General features: G+C 47.2%; 1 protein-coding gene across 1 annotated transcript in view; it reads left to right on the top strand.

Moving 5' to 3' along the window:
* Nucleotides 1-19,837, top strand: part of pld3 (phospholipase D family, member 3) — a 144,759-nt gene that overhangs the window by 48,446 nt on the left and 76,476 nt on the right. The window contains exon 5 of the mRNA XM_034168862.1: nucleotides 7,758-7,876. Coding sequence (XP_034024753.1) covers nucleotides 7,758-7,876 — 119 coding nt within the window. The remainder of the gene's footprint in view (nucleotides 1-7,757; nucleotides 7,877-19,837) is intronic.

Genomic DNA, 19,837 nt, shown 5'->3' with positions numbered 1-19,837 from the left:
CCACAGCATGTCTTTTTCCTGATTATCTCCCCTCAGCCCCAACCAGTCCCAGCAGAAGACTGCCCCTCCCTGAGCCTGGTTCTGCTGGAGGTTTCTTCCTGTTAAAAGGGAGTTTTTCCTTCCCACTGTCGCCAAGTGCTTGCTCATAGGGGGTCGTTTTGACCATTGGGGTTTTTCTGTGATTATTGTATGGCTTTTGCCTTACAATATAAAGTGCCTTGGGGCAACTGTTGTTGTGATTTGGCGCTATATAAATAAAATTGATTGATTGAAATTGATTGAATAAAAGTTTTTAAAAACAATAAAATCATCAACCCTCTAGTCAAAAGCCAAAGAAAACAAGTATGTTTTAAGACGAGATTTAAAAACTAGAGGTGACTCCGCCTGCCTGATACAGAGAGGCAGGTCATTCCACAATCTGGGACCACCAACAGAAAAAGCTCTATCACCTCTACGTTTGAGCTTTGTCTGAGGAACTACAAGCAAAGCTTGATCTCATGACCTAAGAGATCGTGATGAGGAATAAGACACAAGCAGGTCAGACAGATGTTTTTAACACATGCCAACCTTTAATAAATCAGGCCCTATACCTATGTCCTGCCTGGCCTGGGAATGCCTTGGGATCTTCTAAGAGTAGCTGGGGGAACCATGGACTGGAGAAAGATATGCATAGTTTCCCTTACTTAACCTGCTTCCATAGTGACACGGCCCCATATGGACAGATGTTTTGGTTTCAGTGCTTTTGTGATTCATTTTAATTTTGTCCCTACTTCATTAATCCATCCATCCTTTCATCCGTGTATTGTCTTTGGAGTCTTATCCTCTATGAGAGAGAGGAGCACATGGGACTCAGAAATCACAGCACATATGGCCACTGGAGCCAATCTTAATAATTCAGTGTGAACTTGTTTAAGAAATTATTTTGTTTTTTGCTGCTGCATTGTGTATAGTATCATTAAACATGCTGAGACGGTGGCCACCTGGGGACTTCGGGACCTGGCGGCTCCAGTATCCTTCGGGTTCGGTGGCGGTGGAAATCGTGTGGTTCCGGTTCATCTCCAGACGGACGTCTCTTATCGTCGAGCCTGCCCACACGACACCTTTATTCATTGACTTGTATTTATTCTATAATCTGCTGTGTGTGGTTGTGTCATTCACAACAGTAAAGTGTTCACATTAACTTCCTCTATTGTCCGTTCATTTACGCCCCTGTTGTGGGTCCGTGTCACTAAACTTTCCCAACAGGATATCTCGGCCAGCGTCATGGACTCCGAGGGGCGTCACCCGGCAATTGAACGACCAATGGGAGAGCAGGGTGCACAGGCGTCTGCAGGAGGCGTGATTGGTGAGTTGCAGCACATCCTCATTGCCTTTACGGCTCGGTTGGATCAGATGACCGAGCAAAACATCCTCCTGCCGACCCTGTGCAAGATATGAATGTTCCAGTGGTCGTTCAACAACCCCTCCCACCATCCCCTGAAGCATACATAAGCCCCCCAGAGCCGTACGGAGGTTGTGTGGAGACGTGCGCGGACTTTCTCATGCAGTGTTCGCTCGTCTTTGCACAACCTCCGTAATGTACGTGTCTGATGCTAGTAAAGTAGCTTATGTAATTAATCTGCTTCGAGGAGGGGCACGCGCTTGGGCTACGGCGCTTTGGGAGCAAAATTCACGGCTCCTTCATACGTATACTGGGTTTGTGAGGGAGTTCAGAACAGTGTTTGATCACCCTAACAGAGGAGAGACCGCTTCAACAGTGCTGCTGTCAATGCGACAGGGGCGCCGGCGCGCAGCCGAATATGCAGTCGACTTCCGCATCGCGGCTGCGAGGTCCGGCTGGAATAACGTTGCGCTCTGCGCCGCCTTCGTAAACGGACTGTCGTCGGTCCTGAAGGAGCACCTGGTAGCTAAGGAAGAACCGCGGGATTTAGATGGGCTTATCGATCTCGTTATACAGTTAGACAATCGGTTGGAGGAACGCCGTCGGGAGCGAGGCGAAGGACGTGGCCGGGCACGCGCCGTCCCTCTCCCTTCCGGGTTCAAAAAAGTTCCGCCCTCCCCACGCTCCACAGCCGCAGCGCTCCGTGGGGCAACAGCTCCCCCTGCTGACGTTGCTAGGGAAACGCACAGGGCCAAAATGAGAACAGCTGACAGAATGAGGAGGCTGGTCCACGGGAGTGTTTTCTCTGCAGCTCAAAAGAGCACATACAGAAAAACTGCCCCAAACGGCCAAAACGACAACACCCGCCCTTAGAGATTGGGCTAAGGGGGGATCATAACATTCACGTGGGACACACACATATCACCACACGACTCCCAGTCACAATCCTGAGCGGGGATTTAACCCTTCAAGCCCCAGCACTGGTGGACACGGGGTCCGAAGGGAATCTGCTAGACAGCAGATGGCAAGGGAGGTAGGGCTCCCTCTGGTGGCGCTTCCTTCGCCATTGCAGGTGCGGGCACTAGATGGCACCCTTCTCCCTTTAATCATGCACAAGACACCACCTGTAACTCTGGTGGTGTCTGGGAATCATCGGGAGGAGATCGAGTTTTTTGTGACTCCTTCTACCTCTCGCGTGATTTTGGGCTTCCCGTGGATGCTAAAACACAATCCCCGGATTGATTGGCCGTCCAGGGTGGTGGTACAGTGGAGCGAGACCTGCCATCGGGTGTGTTTGGGATCCTCGGTCCCTCCCGGTTCCCAGGCTAAGGAGCAGGTCAAAGTTCCCCCCAATCTGTTGGCGGTGCCGGTTGAGTACCCCGATCTTGCTGACGTTTTTCAGCAAAGATCGGGCACTCACCCTTCCCCCGCACCGTCCGTACGATTGTGCCATCGATTTGATGCCAGGCGTGGAGTTTCCCGTCCAGCAGGCTGTACAACCTCTCCCGACCTGAGCGCGAATCGATGGAGACCTACATTCGGGACTCCTTGGCTGCCGGGCTGATCTGGAACTCCATCTCTCCGATGGGAGCAGGTTTCTTTTTTGTGGGCAAGAAAGATGGCGGTCTTCGTCCATGCATTTATTATCGGGGGCTGAACGAGATCACAGTTCGCAAACCGATACCCGTTGCCTTTGTTGGATTCAGTGTTCACCCCCCTGCATGGAGCCAAAATATTCAGAAAGCTGGATCTTAGGAACGCATATCATCTAGTTCGGGTCCGGAAGGGAGACGAGTGGAAGACGGCATTTAACACCCCGTTAGGTCATTTTGAGTACCTGGTCATGCCGTTCGGCCTCACTAACGCACCCGCGACGTTCCAAGCTTTGGTAAATGACGTCTTGCGGGACTTCCTGCACCGATTCGTCTTCGTATATCTGGACGATATACTCATTTTTTCTCCAGACCCTGAGACCCATGTACGGCATGTACGTCAGGTCCTGCAGCAGTTGTTAGAGAACCGGCTGTTTGTGAAGGGCGAGAAGTGTGAGTTTCACTGCACCTCTTTGTCCTTCCTGGGGTTATCATCTCCTCCAACTCCGTCGCCCCGGATCCGGCCAAGGTCGCAGCGGTGAGAGACTGGCCCCAACCTACGAGCCGTAGGAAGCTGCAACAGTTCCTCGGCTTCGCAAATTTTTACAGGAGGTTCATTAAGGGGTATAGTCAGGTAGTTAGCCCCCTGACAGCCCTTTCCTCACCAAAAGTCCCCTTCACCTGGTCGGATCGGTGCGATGCCGCGTTCAGGGAGTTGAAACAGCGCTTCTCGACTGCACCCGTCTTGGTGCAGCCCGATCCCAGTCGCCAGTTTGTGGTTGAAGTGGACGCCTCTGACTCAGGGATAGGAGCCGTGCTATCCCAGAGCGGAGAGACCGATAAGGTTCTTCACCCGTGTGCCTATTTCTCCCGCAGGTTGACCCCAGCAGAGCGGAACTATGACGTGGGCAATCGAGAGCTCCTTGCGGTGAAGAGGCTCTTGAGGAGTGGAGACACCTGCTGGAGGGGGCGTCAGTGCCTTTCACGGTTTTTACTGACCACCGGAACCTGGAGTATATCAGGACCGCCAAGCGACTGAACCCCAGGCAAGCCCGCTGGTCACTGTTCTTCAGCCGTTTTGACTTCCGATCACCTACCGCCCGGGACCAAAAACCAGAGGTCGGATGCCTTGTCCCGGGTGCATGAACATGAAGTCAAGAACCGAGCTGTCGGATCTACCGGATCCCATTGTACCGGAGTCCACTATCATGGTACCCTTACCTGGGACGTGGAGAAGACCGTCCGGGAGGCCCTGGCACGGAGCCCGGATCCCGGAACAGGGCCGAAGAACAGACTATACGTCCCACCAGAGCCAGGGCTGCCGTCTTGGACTTCTGTCACGGGTCCAAGCTCTCCTGCCACCCAGGGGTGCGTAGGACCGTGGCAGTGGTCCGGCAGCGCTTCTGGTGGGCGTCCCTGGAGGCTGACGTCCGGGCTTACATCCAGGCCTGCACCACCTGCGCCAGGGGCAAGGCGGACCACCAAAAGGCACAGGGACTCCTTCAGCCGCTTCCTGTGCATCATCGCACCTGGTCTCACATTGGTCTGGATTTCGTCACGGGCCTCCCGCCGTCCCGGGGGCACACCACCATCCTCACGATAGTGGACCGGTTCTCCAAGGCGGCCCACTTCGTGGCCCTCCCGAAGCTCCGTCGGCCCAGGAGACAGCGGATCTCCTGGTCCACCATGTCGTCCGTCTGCATGGGATACCAACAGACATCGTCTCGGATCGCGGTCCCCAGTTTTCCTCGCAGGTTTGGAGAAGTTTCTGCCGGGAACTGGGGGCCACTGTGAGCCTCTCGTCTGGGTATCACCCTCAGACCAACGGACAGGCCTTGAACGGGCTAATCAAGAGCTGGAGCAGGCCCTGCGATGTACTACATCCGCACACCCGACGGCTTGGAGTGAACACCTGGCCTGGATCGAGTACGCGCATAACAGCCAAGTGTCCTCTGCCACCGGCCATCTCCCCGTTCGAGGTGTGTCTGGGTACCAGCCCCCTTTGTTTCCTGTGGTGGAGGGAGAGGTCGGTGTACCCTCGGTCCAGGCCCACCTGCGAAGATAGCCGGTCGGGTGTGGCGCACCGCCCGTTCGGCCTTGTTGAGGGCCCGGACGAGGGCAAAAGTCCCATGCAGACCGTCGACGGTCCCGGCTCCCCGCATATCAGCCCGGGCAGGAGGTAATGGCTATCCACACGGGACATACCCCTCCAGGTGGCTTCCCCCAAACTAAAGGACCGTTACATAGGGCCCTTCCGGATCCTCAAGGTCCTCAGTCCCGCCGCAGTGAGGCTCCAACTCCCGGCCATCCAGTCTTTCATGTGTCTCGGTTGAAACCGCATCACACCTCACCCCTCTGTACACCCGGTCCGGCGCCGCCTCCTGCCGTATCATCGACGGGGAGCCTGCTTGGACAGTACGCCGGCTCTTGGATGTCCGTCGAATGGGCCGGGGCTTTCCATATTTGGTGGACTGGAAGGGGTATGGACCCGAAGAACGCTCCTGGGTGAAGAGGAGCTCATCCTGGACCCGGCCCTCCTGGTCGATTTTTTACCGTCGCCACCCGGACAGCCTGGTCGGGCGCCAGGAGGCGCCCGTTGAGGGGGGGTCCTGTTGTGTGGGCCGCCAGAAGAGGAGGTACTGCTGGCCCACCACCAGAGGGCGCCCTGCCTGAAGTGCGGGCTTCAGGCACGAGGGGGCGCTGCCGGCTTACAGGAACAGCCGAGGTGACAGCTGTCATTCATCAACTATGACAGCTGTCACCGATCATCTGCACTTTACCCTGGATAAAAGCAGGATGACACCTCCACCACGTCGCCGAGATATCGTACTCTTTGAGAGGTAACGTTTCTCTGCCTGCATACTATATTGATTGATTGCAAGAGCTACTTTTGTTGCAGCTGTCTACCCAGAGGACCGGCTGGGTCGTGGACTGTTTCGTTCTACTTCCCACCAGATAAGTGGTATCAGACGCTGCACGAGTGTGTGTTAGAGGTGGAGGTGGAATTCCCACCGTTATTGTTACGAGGTGTACACACAACCACACTTGACTGTCTTTGCTCTCCGCCAGCAGTACCAGATCCGACACGCTGAGACGGTGGCCACCTGGGGACTTCGGGACCTGGCGGCTCCAGTATCCTTCGGGTTCGGTGGCGGTGGAAATCGTGTGGTTCCGGTTCATCTCCAGACGGACGTCTCCTATCGTCGAGCCTGCCCACACGACACCTTTATTCATTGACTTGTATTTATTCTATAATCTGCTGTGTGTGGTTGTGTCATTCACAACAGTAAGTGTTCACATTTAACTTCCTCTATTGTCCGTATTTACGCCCCCTGTTGTGGGTCCGTGTCACTACACTTTCCCAACAAGAATAGAATTTAAAATTCTTCTTCTTACTTATAAGGTTTTGAATAATCAGGTCCCATCTTATCTTAGGGACCTCTTAGTACCGTATCACCCCAATAGAGCGCTTCCCTCTCAGACTGCAGGCTTACTTGTAGTTCTAGGGTTTTTAAGAGTCGAATGGGAGCGAGCCTCAGCTGTCAGGCTCCTCTCTGTGGAACCAGCTCCCAATTCAGATCAGGGAGACAGACACCCTCTCTGCTTTTAAGATTACGGCTTAAACTTCCTTTTGCTAAAGCTTATAGTTAGGGCGGATCAGGTGACCCTGAACCATCCCTAGTTATGCTGCTATAGACTTAGACTACTGGGGGGTTCCCATGATGCACTGAGTGTTTCTTTCTCTTTTTGTCTCGTATGCACACCTCTGCATTTAATCATTAGTGATTGATCTCTGCTGTCTTCACAGCATTGTCTTTTTTCCTGGTTCTCTCCTCAGCCCCAACCAGGTCCCAGCAGCAGACTGCCCCTCCCCTGAGCCCTGGTTCTGATGGAGGGTTTCTTCCTGTAAAAGGGAGTTTCTTCCTCCCACTGTCGCCAAGTGCTGCTCATAGGGGGTCGTTTTGACCATTGGGGTTTTCTGTGATTATTGTATGGCTTTTGCCTTACAATATAAAGTGCCTTGGGGCAACTGTTGTTGTGATTTGGCGCTATCTAAATAAATTGATTGATTGAAATTGATTGAATAAAAGTTTTTAAAAACAATAAAATCATCAACCCTCTAGTCCAAAGCCAAAGAAAACAAGTATGTTTTTAAGACGAGATTTAAAAACTAGAGGTGACTCCGCCTGCCTGATACAGAGAGGCAGGTCATTCCACAATCTGGGACCACCAACAGAAAAGCTCTATCACCTCTACGTTTTGAGCTTTGTCTGAGGAACTACAAGCAAAGCTTGATCTCATGAACCTAAGAGAACGTGATGAGGAATAAGACACAAGCAGGTCAGACAGATGTTTTTAACACATGCCAACCTTTAATAAATCAGGCCCTATACCTATGTCCTGCCTGGCCTGGGAATGCCTTGGGATCTTCTAAGAGTAGCTGGGGGAACCATGGACTGGAGAAAGATATGTGTAGTTTCCCTTACTTAACCTGCTTCCATAGTGACACGGCCCCATATGGACAGATGTTTTGGTTTCAATGCTTTTGTGATTCATTTTAATTTTGTCCCTACTTCATTAATCCATCCATCTTTCATCCGTGTATTGTCTTTGGAGTCTTATCCTTTAGGAGAGAGAGGAGCCATGGGACTCAGAACTCACAGCACATCTGGCCACTGGAGCCAATCTTAATAATTCAGTGTGAACTCGTTTAAGAAATTCTTTTGTTTTTTGCTGCTGCATGTGTATAGTATCATTTAAAATAAATGTCTTTGTGTGTGCAGGGTGAAACCATTCTAAAGAGGCTGGCTGAGATATCAGGGAAACTCTCTGTTCGTATTGCAGTCAACACACCACAGGAGAGTCAACCTCAGGATGACCTCACACTGCTCAACAACTCAGGGTGACTGTGTGTTATCTGGAGGTGCATCTGTAAGACTCCAGTGAAAAAATGAGACGCTAAAGAAATCAGATAACACTCAGAATTGGAGCTTGAAAAGTCCTCACTCACTCATTAATTTTCCGACATGAGAAAACCCTGCCCCTTAAGGTGCGTTTACACATAAGCAAGATGCGTTACGAATGTCATTTTTCTGTCATTTGTGACACATTCCTGACATTCTTAATGTGACTTAACGCATCTGAATAGGTTTCTTAATAGTGCGTGTTGGTGCCTGATATTCTTGATATTCGTGGGGCATGTTTTTGCCTGTCAAAAAATCTTCCACGAATGTCACGCATCACCCTCATTTCGTCTCACATCGTGGAGGTCGCAACTGAGTGTATTGATCCGTCTTGATGAGTATTGATCCTTAATAGAATGTGACAACGTTTGTAGTGGTTCCGGTGATGGTTCTTGGAGCCCAAACTGTCACGCGTTATTACGAAGTGACACGGAAACTGTCAAGTTTTGACATGACTTGTAACGCGGCGTCACATTTCACTGTGCGTCACGACGAATCAGTTTTCTGTCACATGCGCATAATTAAACTCGGCTCCACAGTGTTCAGTTTGATGCAGAATGCCGAAGAGGAACAGTGATGCGAAGTCAGCCAAATGTCGTTCCACAGGGCCTGCTGAAGCTCCTTAGGATGCTCTGCTGTTGTAACTGATGAGCAGGACGAGTCTGAGCCAGAGGAGCGAGAGGAGACTCACGTGCAGCCAGACATCTCTGCACCTCCTCCAGTCCGGCGGAGGAAGAAGCGTGCACACAATTAAACCAGTGCGTTCCTGCAGGTGTTCCACCTGCTGCATGTGCCTGATGTTCGGGAAAACGCGTGAGACGAGAGCCGCATGAAGCCATACATCTGGCTCTGTCCGCTCCTCCTCCTCTCTGCACCACTCCATGGCACACAGCCCAACTACGCATGCAGTCACAAAGTTCTTCTGAAAAACTGGAGTGATCTGAATTCGGTTGGATGAATATGGGTGTCTGTGTGGAGACAATTCAGCTCATTCACAACATGACAGAACTTAACCATGCGCTGTTACGCTCAATAGCGCGCAACAACGCGGAACATTATTCTTGACCGTGCGTAATGGTTCCTGATAATTCTCCAGCAACACATGCCATTAATTGTAACGTGTGGTAACAGGTTGCAGCAGTACCTGAGGACACCTGATGCCTCTGCCCCGAATCACATTCGTGATCAGCGGCCAAGAATGTGTACTTCATGGCATTCGTCACTTGTCGTCGTTATGTGTAAACGCAGCATTAATCCTGATTCCTTGGATCCCATTAACACGATCAAAGCAAGACAGGATGATAGACGAATTGCAACAAAAACATAGCGTCCTTAGCCAGGTTCAGAGATCACTGATCATGAGTCATGATCAGAGACATGTGATTAATGACCTCAAACACGGCCTTGCGATATGGGCCTCTGTATATACAGCATGTGTGTGTTAGGGGGGATTGAGATTTGTTTTTCAGAGGCATCTGTGGATAGTGAAGTTGAGTTTTCAGTTGGACAAAATGGCATCATGCCCTTACTCCGAAGCAGAAACAGGTCATGCCATTTCAGGGTTACAGAAAGTGGTTTATTAGAAGCTAAATGAGACTGTAACACCTATTTTTTCTCTGGTTCGGTTAGATGCTTACCATCTGCTACCATCAGAGTTGCCAAGTCTCACTCCCTCGCTGGAGTGAGACTCCAGACTCCAGAGAGCTGAAAATTTTAGTAACCCTAATTAAAAAAATCAGTCCTTGTTTACAAACAAAAATAATAATAGAAGGGAATACCACTTGATTCTTCTCCTCTCCACGTACATTCTCTTTCCTTTTTCCAAAATATTTCAGCAAGCTCATCTATAGGCATGTGAGGGAGGCAAATAAAAAAAAAATGGCTTGAGGTCAAGAGGGCCTGATTGGGGAGTGAAGGGTTTTAGTCATGCTAATGCTCCCCAGAACCATTTTCTGCAGTGAATTTGCAAGAAAGAGACAGGAAGGATGGAGGCAGCTGTTTATCCAACTCTTTACAAGCTGGACAAAATATCTTTATATGCCAGCAACGTATGTGCCGTGTGAGAGGGTCTTCTCCAAAACTGAAGAGAAAAGGAACAGACTCAAACCTAATACCACTGAAATGATCTGTTTTCAAATAAAGCCTTTGAAGCTCTCAAAACCCTTCATTTTGTACAACTATGGTCATAACAGTCACTAGTTGCACAAGTATTCACAGTTTATATCTCTATTACATAGTGTTTTATGATGGCACAATCAGTTATAACACAAGTATATTATTAATGCGTTTAAACAAAAATATAGTCAAAATTTTCAAGATGCACATGAACCTTTTTATGTAACATACAGTACCTGACTGTTTCATTGTTCCATGCAAATTCTATGTTACAGATTGGCCAGCAGATGTCACCATATTTAATTGTATCAATTGCTTCTAAACACTGGACCATTTCAACACAATTGCTTCATTCAGTGGTTCAAAACGCTTCGGTTTCTCTGTCACTGATAGTGTAGCAATAAAATGTATCAGCAACCACACATCTTCAGCGAATGTGCACAGATAGACTTGCAGTCATGAATACTTGCTAACCAGGAAATTAAACAAGGTACGACATGTCCTTTAAATTACCTAGTTTGCAACTAGTTGAAGTCTGTAGCCTACTGTCTCAACACACAATTAGTCTGATTAGGCTACATCTGTAGTGACAAGGGACCCAATTTTATTAGACAATAGATTATTCGATTTGTTAGGCTATTTATCGGCTTACGTTGTTATCCAAAACTTTCTATCGCGCAGCCGTGGCTGACTCAGAACCATAAGCTCCGAAGCTATGCTTGACTCTCTGAACGTTTTACTCACAGCTGACGTATCAGGTGCAAGGTTTCCAGCGAATCAATGATCACAGAATACTGCAGTCAGAATGTTCAGCAGATGTTAACAGCTGTTTCAGGTGGGCGCCTTACACTCCTCTCCTTTCATTAAGAAATAATGTGCTGTGGTCTGGTCTAGTCTAATCTAGTCATCCACAAAAAATTAACGGGAGAAATTTATTTTGGTGTAACATTTCTTGCTTGTGCGTGAGAGTGTGAGATTGATGCTGAAAGCGTGAGTGTCATGCCAGATATGTGAGAGTTGGCAACCCTGCATCAAGCCACATTCCTACAAGTGATGATGTTTTAACAACATAATCTCAAAATCAATAACAACCAGCCAGATCAGGTACTGAACCAGTGACCTTTGTTTTATTACCATCATTGTCAAGCTAGCTGAACTTGGCAGGGGTGGTGGCTAAGCGGTTAATGTGCTTGGTTTCAGTGAAGAAGGTTCTGGGTTCAAATCCCACCCCTGCCACATTTCTCCATGTAATGTGGAGTTATCAGGAAGGGCATCCGGTGTAAAACCTGTGCCAATTCAACATGCAGATCCACCTTGGATTTGCTGTGGCGACCCCGAGTGCAAACAAGGGAGCAGCCGAAGGGACTTACATTATTGCCAAGCTAGCTGAACTTAAGATTGTGTCAGGTGCACCTGCCCATCTATTCCTATGAGAGTCTGTGTAGTCCTACGTACATGCCAGACATAGGTAGCTGTCTCCCTCACTGTGATTGAGTCTGTGTTTGCAAAACAGTCCTGCAGAGTTCAGGTTGCAATTTCTGGCCAGATCCTGGTGGTTTTGTGTGCTGGATTGGAGTATGTTATTTGTCGCCTGTTTGCTAGCTGTTTGCTGTTTGAACTGTGAGCTGAGTGACCAAAGCGGCATGGACTGGCCTTGTATGTCTCCCTGATATTTGCATTTATATAATGCCTTAAATAGATCCTTGTCATTTGATTGGTGGTTTGTATGTCATGTGATATTGATCATTTGGCCTGTTTGCCATTGTGTTCGATTTACCGTGCAAATTTGGTTCCATATGTTCTGTACCATTGCACGCCGCGACCACCACACACTTACACTAGCAGCAATGGTGCTTAGCTTAAAAACAAACAGCGGCCCGATGCAGTGGCCAGACTCTATGTGTAACAAATGGGAAGGCTGCATGTGCCGAGGGGGATCGAGAGCAAGTCGGGCATGGGGCTAAGAAAGCAGTGTTTGCCGGAGGCAGAGTGTGCGGGCCGAGTTGGCACTGCCGCAGGCCGGGTTGCCCGGGGCTTGAGGAGGTCCCTGGAGCACAGGAGACTCTTTCAGATAACACCTGGTGAGATGGGGCATCTCGACCTCACTACTGATCTTTGATGGACACTGTGGGACTGGGAAGGGCGTAAGTCCTTTTCCTTGTTTATAAATGAATAAAATATCAAATGACAAGGATCTATATTTGGAGCTTATATAAAACAAATAATGAATGTTTTTTCATTTGTGAAAAGAGGTGAAAGATGGAATGTTCCATTCAGCTCAGCACATTATTTTGTGTAATATCAGGTCCAGTTGGCATTATTAAAGTCTCCAGCTACAAGAACAAAAAACAGGTCTGGCTCTGATGGCATCACAGACCTTGCACAGTGCCTTACTAGCATTAGCAGAGAAGCTTGAATCTTCGACTGGATTGGGTTGCTTGACGTGAGGACATTTCGCTTCAAATCACAGAAGCTTCCTCAGCTAAAATTCCTGCTCTGGTAGTCTGACTTCTGTCTTGACTCTTGTAGATAAGAATAACCAGAAGCCAACAAAAGCTGGAGTTTTTTAACCTAACCAGACCCCACCTACCGAGAGGCTGACTGCTATAGGCTATGACTAAACAATAGCTCTAATTAGCACCTATTGTGCTCTAGTTAGCACTCTCCTAATGACAGGACGGAAGCCTCCCCTGATGGCTCCCTTGACGACTCTCTCCTGGTGATGTAATGACTCATTACCATGACCAAAGACTGAAACTGCTTTGACCTGAGTACCACATTGTAAACAGGGCAAAGCGTGTCTAAGACCTGCTCTGCGGTTAAGACTGGGTTTCAACTGTTTTACAAAGAATGCTTCCTTGACACCTCTCTCAAACCATTTCTTCTCTCTGGCTAAGATTTTAACTTCCTTGTCCTCAACGTGTGGTTAGTGTCTTTCAGGTGGATGAACTGCAGACTGAGGTCCACTGGCGACCTCTCTGCGGTGCTGGTATAGCCTCTTGTGTAAAAGTTGCTTCGTCTCACCTATGTAGTGTTCATTACAGTTTTCCTGACATCTGATATGATACACTACATTGTTCTGTGTGTAACTAGGATCCTGTCCTTAGGGTGAACTAATTTCTGTCTCAAGGTGCTGACTGTGTTGTGAAGATGTAGGAACACGGACCCACAACAGGGGGCGTTAAATACGGGCAATGGATAAGCCAAACAGTAACAATTTAATGTTGTGAAGTGCACAACGGAATACGACAAATACAGTTTTGGTAGTACAAACAATTATATGTTGAGTGACGTGTGGGCAGGCTTGAGGATAGCAGACGTCCGTCCAGAACCGAGCCGGATCCCACACGGCCCTCACCGCCAACGGATCTGAAGAACACCGGAGCCGCCAAGTCCTGATCCCCAGGTGGCCACCGTCTCCAGCTGTCAGACCTGGTACTGCTGGCAGAGACAGAAACAGTATAGATGTGTGTGAGTTCGCACACTCAGTAATCCCACAGTCTGTGTTCTTTTGGGAGGGAGCACCTCCACCTCCAATCACACACTCGTAGCTCTTCTAACCACTTATCTGTTGGGGTGAAGCAAAGCCATCGCTGATCACCAAACGCCAATCCCACAGATAAGGCACCACTACAGGAAAACGGCTGCAAAAAGGTATCAGACTATAAGTCAGAGTTAGGTTTAGCAGAGAAATTACCTCTTCTGGTAGCTGATTTCTCGGCGGGGAGGTGGAGTTGCAGTCCAGCCTTTATGGTGGTGGTGATGTGGATGAGTGACAGCTGGTGCTGATGACGAGTGACAGCTGTCACTCCCGGTGCTTGAAGCCCGCACTTCAAGCAGGGCGCATCTGGTGGTGGTGGGCCAGCAGTACCTCCTCTTCAGCGGCCCACACAACAGACTGGTTTAAAGTAAACTGGGATTTTGTGCTGTCTGAAGATCCTCTGTAGTTTTTCCCCTACTCCTGCTAAATAAGGAGAGACACTCTCTTCTTGTCTCCGTCTCCTGTCTATCTGGTCTCTTTGTTTTCTGGGACTTCTGCACTTTGTCCAGGGACCAACGTGGGTACCCACATACTGTGAGGGCTTTCCGTACAAGTTGTTGCTCTTTAGCCCTTCCCTCTGCAGTTGTGGGCACCTGTAGCACTCTGTGTTGAAGAGTCCTGATCACCCCGAGCTTGTGTTCAAGGGGGTGGTTTGAGCCAAAGAGCAGATATTGGTCAGTGTGAGTGTGTTTTCTGTAAACCTCTGTCTGGAGCTGCCTGTTCTCTCCAATCGTAACATCACAGTCCAAGAAGGCTAAATGGTTGTTTCTGGCATCCTCAAATGTGAACTTGATATTGGAGTCCACCGAATTGATGTGTTCTGTAAAGTCCTCGACCTCCTGTTGCTTGATTTTGACCCATGTGTCATCGACATATCTGAACCAGTGACTGGGAGAGATGCCCGTGAACGACGTCAAGGCTGTCTTCTCCACTCGCTTCATGTACAGATTGGCCACAATGGGGGATACCAGAGACCCCATCGCACAACCATGGATCTGCCTGTAGTAATTCCCCCTAAACAGGAAATACGTGGTGTTAAGACCACGTAACTTAACAGCACGTATTTCCTGAGACCAGATAGACAGGAGACGGAGACAAGAAGAAGAGGAGTGTCTCTCCCTTATTTAGCAGGAGTAGGGGAAAAAACTACAGAGGATCTTCAGACAGCACAAAATCCTAGTTTACTTTAAACCAGTCAACACCTTGAGACAGAAATTAGTTCACCCTAAAGACAGGATCCTAGTTACAAACAGAGCAATGTAGTGTATCATATCAGATGTCAGGAAAACTGTAATGAACACTACATAGGTGAGACGAAGCAACTTTTACACAAGAGGCTATACCAGCACCGCAGAGAGGTCGCCAGTGGACCTCAGTCTGCAGTTCATCTCCACCTGAAAGACACTAACCACACGTTTGAGGACAAGGAAGTTAAAATCTTAGCCAGAGAGAAGAAATGGTTTGAGAGAGGTGTCAAGGAAGCATTCTTTGTAAAACAGTTGAAACCCAGTCTTAACCACGGAGCGGGTCTCAGACACGCTTTGTCCCTGTTTACAATGTGGTACTCAGGTCAAAGCGGTTTCAGTCTTTTGGTCATGGTAATGAGTCATTCACGTCATCAGGAGAGAGTCGTCAAGGGAGCCATCAGGGGAGGCTTCCGTCCTGTCATTAGGAGAGTGCTAACTAGAGCACAATAGGTGCTAATTAGAGCTATTGTTTAGTCACTAGCCTATAGCAGTCAGCCTGTCGGTAGGTTGGGTCTGGTTAGGTTAAAAAACTCCAGCTTTTGTTGGCTTCTGGTTTATTCTTATCTACAAGAGTCAAGACAGAAGTCAGACTACCAGAGCAAGAATTTTAGCTGAGGAAGCTTTTGTGATTTGAAGCGAAATGTCCTCATGTCAAGCAACCCAGTCCAGTCAAAGATTCAAGCTTCTCTACTATGGAAACCACCTGTACAACTGAGAGCCTACACAAAAACTAGCATTAACATTAAATTCTCTCAGCAGATAAAACAACCAACACTTCAATACAAACTCCAGCTGTGGTGAACAATGTGTTGGACCTGCCACAACATGCCCACGCTGGTCATGGTTTTGGTCTTACTCGAGGTTATAGTGTTCCTACCAAGTCAGTATGATGTTCTCTCCTGCAGAATGGTCGTGTCAGGGATGTTGTCATGCAGCCATGTCTATGTGATGATGAAGACAAAACAATCTTTGATTTCATGCTGGGTGGTTATTTGGAGTTGGCTCAGAGAACCATCTGAGGTAGTGGTCAGCTTAGCTTTTAGCATTCAGTGGGCTCCCATGTGCTTTCCTCACGTCTGCCTCTTCAGTCAGGTGGCTGTGTGAGGGATCACTGCAATGAATGAGCCTTGGTGATGTCGAAGTCCAAGGCCGCACAGCCTCTGGCCATGTAATACTGTCTAGAAGTAACTTACAAACATGGCTACAACATATATACATTATATGAGCACAGTTAGTAGGATTCAGAGTGGCTGCTCTGTGCCTCCATGATCTGAAACTAAGATACTGGATTGCACTACCCAACCCTGAACCTAGTCTATAAGCATTTAGGGCTGCAGCGGTCAATTATTTATTACTCCAGTATTCTATCGATTATTCTAGCGATTAATCGAGTAATTGGATAAAAAGTACTTTTGCGTTTTTAAACAACATCACGAGTCCAGGGCTCTCTCTAATGCTGTGTTTACACATCGGCAGGATGCGTTACGTTGTCATATTTGCATCATTCTTGACACATTCCTGACATTCTTAACGTGACTTAATGCATCTGAATAGGTTCTTAACAGTGCGTGTTGGTGTATGACATTCGTGATATTCATGGAGCATGTTTTTGGTTGTCAAAAAATCTTCCACAAATGTCACGCACCACCCTCATTTCACCTCATGTAGTGGAGGTCACAACTCTTGATTAGTCGCGATCATTAGAGTTCCTAGTGGTTCCTGTGATGGTTTCTGGAGCCCTTACTGTCACGTGTTGTTACACATTGACATGAAAACTGTCAAGTTTTGACACGAAGTGTAACACGGCGTCACATTTCACTGTGCGCCACGATGAATCACTACACTCATGCGCACAATTAAACTCTGCTGCACCGCATTCAGTTTCATTACTGCAATAAGCCGAAGAAGGACAGAGACGCCAAGTGGGCTAAAAGTCTTGTTCCAGTGCGTGCTCCTGCAGGTGTTCCACCTGCTGTTGTGCCTGATGTTTGGGAGAACGAGTCTGAGCCAGAGGAGCGCCGTGTGCACCTGGATATCTGGCGCGCTCCGTCTCCTCCTGCTTTCTGCACCACTCCATGGCACAGAGTCCAACTAAGGATGCAATCACAAAGTTCTTCTGCTGTGGATTCATCTGGATTTTGAGGAGCAATCTGGAGCGATCTGAATTGTTCATCAGCTGGCGGTAGGAATATGCAGGGTGTGTGGAGACAGTTTGCCAAATTCACAACATTCCTGACAGATTGTGACAGAATGTAACGATGCGCTGTTGCGTAATGGCTCGTAATAATTCGCCAGCGACACGTGCCGTTAATCCTATCATGTCTTAACAGGTCCCGACAGTTCCTGGGGGCACCTGACGCCTCTGCACTGAATCATCTCATTTGTGATCAGCAGCCAAGAATGATACTTCGTGGCATTCGTGACTCATTGTTGTTATGTGTAAACGCAGCATAAGCAATGTCACAATGTTGCTGCGCCAGTGTTGACATTTTGCTGAAATGGCAATGGGATGTGGTTTCTGTTTTCTTTGTTTGTTCTCTAACTTGTAAAATGTAACCATTTTTGAGTTTTTTTTTTTTAAGGGTTGCTGGGCTGGGTCCCTGCAGTAAAATTCAGATGCATTTCAGCTGGAGGTTGAACATGCAAGCCTCACAGTTTTATTATTATTATTTATTTAAGTTACCGTGTTTGCATTGTGTGTTGCCCAAAAAAGCGAAAATTAAAAAGCGAAACACTCAATGCGAGTCTGAGCAAAACACAGAAGAAAGAGTGGACTTTTGCTGAGAGGATCTTTCAGAAACTGTTTGTCAGTGTGGTCGGGGATGGAGCTATGACTTGCCCGGTGTGAGCGGAGTGCTGAGTAGAGGTGGGCGATACCGGGAATTTTGGTATTGATCCGATACCAAGTAAATACAGGCCCAGTATCGCCAATACCAATACTTTTTCATATTTAAGCTTCATAGAGCCAAAGGATCCAAAAGACCTAGGATAGAATTTCGCCAAACATTGTACATGACGACAAAATACTTTATTATCACAATCAACATTTTTGTTTAAAAATATCACTCAACACAACTTAAAACAAAATCTCCTGAGGTAGAGGGCTGACAAACCACAATACAACAAAATTAGCATACCACAACAACTACTGTAAACAGTTTCAAATTCTGTTTTTCAAGTCGAAGAATACAATAAAATAATACAAAAATATGGAATTTCTTCCCTTCAGTGCACTTCTCTACGTTGTTTCTTAAATAGTGTAAAAAATAGAACTTAAAGCAAATTAAAACAATCAAAAAACATCATAACTGAGGTTAGAGAGCTGACAAACCACAATAGAGAAAAAGTAACACACCACAACAAATATTGTAAACAGTTTCAAACTGTTTACAATATTTACTGTTACATATATTACTGTTTACTCAGCGCTGCTCTTACAGACAGAGAGTAGACTGAGTAGACACGAGGATCGTTCAATATCAATACCAGCGTTGGTATCGATATTATCAATATTAGGATCGATCCGCCCACCTCTAGTGCTGAGAGCCCCTCACACCGGGTAGAGAGACAGCAGCTAGCCGCCAGGCAAGTCACTCCCCATGTAGAGCGGACCGTGTTTTTTAAAAATAGACAGTCTATTTCAGATGATCAGCTTGACCCTCTTTCTCTTAAAGGCTTTATTTTACTCTGTGTGTCACGTTGGAAAGTGGTAGCTTTTGGATTAGCCTTTACACGACTTAAGTGCATGCTCTCGTCTTCTGTGTTTTTCTGGGGACGTCACAGCGCCACACACAGGCCTGGCATATGTACTACAGTGTTAAATGAAGCTTCGAGGCGCAGAATTTGCCTCGAACATTTTTTGTAATTGAATTATTCGAGTTACTCGACTAATCGTTTTAGCCCTATAAGCACTGAACAGTAGAGGAGCCAGAACACATCCCTGTTCAATGCCAGCATTCACTGGGAAAATGTCAGAAATCCTCCCCCTGCTGTCCACAGCACTCACACTCCAGGTGTACAGATAAGCTATGAGTAGCTTGTTGGAGATCACACAATTCTCAGAGTTGCAGAAACATCCAAATTAACATCCAGACTACTTGGATCGATGAGTGGCAAATAATTGGAACTGAATCCTGTTCAGAATAATCCTATTATTCTTGGTATATTAGTGTCAAATAAATATTGCATTTGCTCATTCATATTACCTTTCTCATAAAATTCTTCAACATGTTTTCGGTGCTTCTTTTGTAGGAGAAGGAAGGCGCATGACTGAATGTCAGACTTTGGTTTTGTGACGTTTTGCCTGCTTACCATGGGTGCAACAAAAAACTGAAACTGAAAAATAGCTATATTCAGGGTGCACATAACTGGTACTCATGGTGCTCCTGTGTGCTAAACATCATTGATTAACAGCAGAGAGAAAGACTTTTCCTATGATCTGTCATTGCTTTCCTCTTATGAAGCGCTTCCCTTGTGTTTTCTGTTACGCATCATTTATTTTTAGCATGCACAAGCACCATGAGTACCAGTTATGTGCATGCCTGGCTATATTTTATTCCACAATACATGTGCTGAAAAGTGGGCTATGTGTCTTTGAAGATCTGCAACATTAACTATGAATAATATATCATCTTCAGATGTTTTTAAAATGACATTATACAAAATACAGTGTCATTACGTAAAGGAGAACTCTGGGATTTTTCAACCCGTGCTGTGTATTTAGTACTGTATTTTCTGGACTATATATCACACAAGAGTATTCATCACATCTGTCTGAAATGCTTCATGAAGTGAAAAAAATGTAGGCAAAATTAATTTAATTGGTGCATTATTTAGTTATGACACAAACACTGTGCAGGTGAGCACAAGCTAGTGGACTAATAAATGTTATTGTACGAGGCACAAAGAACAAAGTAAATTGCTTCCTGTCACCACTGAGCAGAAGAAAAAGTCAGTGTCTTTGTTCACCTCACTAAATGTGCATTGTTTTTTAAATG

The sequence above is a fragment of the Thalassophryne amazonica genome, chromosome 4 (assembly GCF_902500255.1).
Source record: "Thalassophryne amazonica chromosome 4, fThaAma1.1, whole genome shotgun sequence".
Lineage (NCBI taxonomy): Eukaryota > Metazoa > Chordata > Actinopteri > Batrachoidiformes > Batrachoididae > Thalassophryne > Thalassophryne amazonica.
Note: the sequence above shows the minus strand (reverse complement) of the source record. Positions and strands in the feature narration are given on the sequence as shown.